At 35.5% G+C, this 3,596-nt stretch overlaps 1 protein-coding gene across 1 annotated transcript; it reads right to left on the reverse strand.

The window, feature by feature from the left end:
* Positions 1-1,566: 1,566 nt before the first annotated feature.
* On the reverse strand, positions 1,567-2,367 carry LOC131153355 (calcium-binding protein KRP1-like). Its single transcript, XM_058105620.1, has one exon. The coding sequence runs from the start codon at positions 2,162-2,164 to the stop codon at positions 1,811-1,813; it is 354 nt and encodes a 117-aa protein (XP_057961603.1). The 5' UTR covers positions 2,165-2,367; the 3' UTR covers positions 1,567-1,810.
* Between the last annotated feature and the right edge of the window lie 1,229 nt (positions 2,368-3,596).

Below are 3,596 nucleotides of genomic sequence, written 5' to 3' on the forward strand. Positions count from 1 at the left end.
GATTAAGTGACCTCCTATTATTATTTTTAAGACGACGTTGCGATAAGCGATTTGCTTTTCTTGTCATGTGCCTAGATGAATGCCACAACTGGATGATTGTTATGACTGTTTGAGAGTGCAGAAAGATGTTAAGATATATGTATATATCTATCTATTTGTACATGTATTTATGCAAGTACAATGAATAATGTTAAGTTTTAACTAAACAATATTAAAAATCTTTAAATTAGAATAAGACTTTTATACAATCAAGTAATCAATTTGAGGTATAGAAAAGAGAAATTCTATATCCTGTTTGGTTGTCGGCATGAAATCAACACTAGAATGGGTTCAAAACTGGAATGAAAATATGAAATTAATGTTGAAATACCATTATTGCATTTGGATACTCACACAGCGCAATTTTGGGATGGAATGAAAGATAAGATATTTTTCAAAAAATGTCCTTTTAAAATTAAAATTTTAATTTTTATCATTGCATTTTGACTTTATTTTTTATTTAAAATTTTTTTTTATTTAAAAACCTATTTTATTTTAAGTAATAAAATCTATTTTTATCTTAAAATATGTTTTTAAATACAATAAGTAAAATTTATTCTTTCATTGGAGAAGACAATGCCCTAGCTTCAGCAATCTGCAAGCTTCCGTGGCGACGGTGGACCGCAACAATTTACTCATTTGCAAGCTTTGGCCGTCAATAACCTTTGGCCGTCATTGATTGATTGCCTCAACTCATTCCCAGATGGCTAATGGCGACAATGACTTGCCGTGGCGAGGGCTCATGGTGGCAGTCCTAGAATGGGGAGTGGGTAGAATAGTCGACGGCGGCGAGCTTGGGCTCACGGCGACAATAGAATGGCGTGGAGGAAGAGCCTGAAGGGTATAAGGGTTTTTGGCAGGGAGAAGGGAAGGAGATGGGAGGGTACTAAAGGTATGGGTTTGATCCAATGGAATGAGAAATAATTCTTATCCATTTGCACCGGTAGGAAATCACAATTTCCCCAAATGATTGAATTAATATCATGAGCGGAATGAAATGATTTCACAGACTAAACACATGAATGCAATTGTATTCTTGAAATTTGGTTCATTCTATACTTGATTCACAAATCAAAGCTGGGGAGCATGATGAATTGTCATTGGAAGTGAAATGAATAGCAGAGCCTTTAACAATGAGGACACACTTGGATTAAGTATATCAAAGGATTCCATATTAATTAGTATTTGCAGATTGAGAGATATTTAGACATTCATCATTTTTCACATAATCAGTCTAAATCTTCTTGAGTTGTTCCTAGGCGGTGGCCGGCTGATTTGTAAAATTGAAATTTTATTATGGGACTAATATATAAGTATAATTATATTTTAAGCACAAATTTTTTTTTTTATAATTCGTATCAAATTAAATTCATATATTAATAATATGTTATTGACATTAATATACAATTTGGCAAACCATGGCAACAATTTAGTTAAAAAAAAAGTAAAATTTGCATTAAAAGACTACTTTTAAAAAATTAAAAAAAAAAAAACAAATATTATGATAAATGAAACATTTTCCTATGAACAAACAATGAGAGTTCTCATAAACTTCCCTCTACTTTTTTATTAATTTGGTCATGAACCAACCATCAACTTCATTTCTCCTACAATAATCTTTCTTCTTTTTCTTTTTACAATCACCCTAATTAACTGTAATACCCTTTTTAATGCATTCACAAATTAGTTCAAATCAAATCTCCAAAGAACGTTTCGAAAAAAAAAAAAAAAAAAAGTCATCACCATCACACATCAGTACTGTTGGATCAAATCAAATGAAATCGTTAAGAAGAGCCTCTTCCAGGTATCTCTCCGACGCAGCCATCAACTCCGGACTCAATCTGAACATGAGAGCGCAGAACTCCAGCTGGTTAAGAGCTCCGTCGCCGTCGAAATCGCCTTCTCTGACCATGCTTTGTGCGAGCTCGTCGTCGTCGCCGAGACCCTGCAACCCCAGCAGCGCCGCGTTCCTCTTCAGGCTCTCCGCCGTGATCACCCCCTTCTCCCCATCCATCAGCAGCTGGAACCCATTGCAGAGCTCCCTCATCAGCCCCTCTCCTCCCATCTTCTCCGCCATCACCGGCAGCAAATCTTCAAACACGAACCCCTTCCTTATTCCCTCCATTGCCAATCACAAACTCTCTCTCTCAGAGCTCAATCTTCCGAAATGGGTTTGTGAAGAAAGCAAACATAAGCGCAAATATATATGCAAAAGAAAATTGTTGAACAGGTTCTAGGAAGCAGGGTGACAAGGCTGCCGAGTGCCAGCCCAAGTCCAGGTGGTTTTTCTCGGGAACATGTTTCTGGGTTTCATCGAAGCCGGACGATAGAGGGGCAAATTTGGAATTTAAGTGGATAGGGCATGTGGAGGGGTGAAGGACCAATGAGAGAAAGACGTGTAAAGAGATCGAGACTTTTCTCCAAGTGTGATTGGGGCTTGTGAAGCTGCTTTTGACAGAGCAGTCACGGAGAAGATGCGACGTCCTCCGACAAGTATCACCTCCTCCAAACGCAAGGAAAAGAAAATATTTTTTAAAAAGGGAGAGGAGATGGCAGACGAAGGAAAGAAAGTAAAAAAAAGAAGAAGAAGAAGAAGAAGTGTAGGCAGATTGAATTGTCAAAGGCATGCATGCAAATGGGATGTGACTCTTTCTTATTCACCGCCACACAAAGGTCTCTTTTCCATGTGATTTCCTCTGCATGCTTCTTGGACCCTTTGCTTAATTATTTCTGAACGCACGAAGCTGCGCCATGGAAAAAGAATGCCCTATTTTTTGTTTTTTTTTTTAAACGGCGTAAGAATGCTTCTTTTGGTTCATTGGTTTGCTTTTCCAATTAATTTTAATTTGGTCAATCTTTCTGCGGCAGGTAAGATTTGAAAAATCCTAAAATATAAATGCCCCATTTACACAAAGTCCCTACACATGGTCGCCATAACCCTTCTATCCCTACCCCAATACTCTCATCTCCTTCAATTTTTTTTTATTTTTTTTATTTTTTTATTTTTGGTTTTGAAAAGGGTAAATTTATCAAGGGAGGACAAATAAAAAGTTTCAATCCCCCCAAACGAAAGAAAGTTACAAAAAGAAAAAAAGGGTGAGCTAAATCACCCTCCAAAATTATAGAAAATATAAGAAAACTCTTTTCAGTCCAAATAAGACAGAAGATAATTGGATCTAGTTCAAAGACACAGTTTTGACAAACATTTATCATACATATTCGCGGCTATGTAGTAGTTTTCCTTGAAAATTTTTCTACTCCCCTCCTTCCAAATTTCCCAATATATGACTACTGGAATAACTGCTCACTACCTTAAAATTGAATTGGAGTTATGGGATAACTGTACAAAAACTGTGTTAACTCTTTAATTGCTTATATTATATTAAGACATTAATTTGGTTTTTTTTCTTAATTTAATAAACTCTTTTTTTATATAATAAAATTATATACAACTTGTCTTTTCTCCTCCTAAAAAATCATATCTAACTTTGCATTTTCTCTTGCTTTTAATATTACCTTCTAATTTACAGAGTAAAATAATAAATTATTTTAATTTT

Source organism: Malania oleifera, chromosome 4 (genome assembly GCF_029873635.1).
Source record: "Malania oleifera isolate guangnan ecotype guangnan chromosome 4, ASM2987363v1, whole genome shotgun sequence".
Lineage (NCBI taxonomy): Eukaryota > Viridiplantae > Streptophyta > Magnoliopsida > Santalales > Ximeniaceae > Malania > Malania oleifera.

Bases quoted from the DNA above. Each gene is read 5' to 3' on its own strand.
- LOC131153355 (XM_058105620.1), bottom strand. From the start codon at position 2,164: ATGGAGGGAATAAGGAAGGGGTTCGTGTTTGAAGATTTGCTGCCGGTG.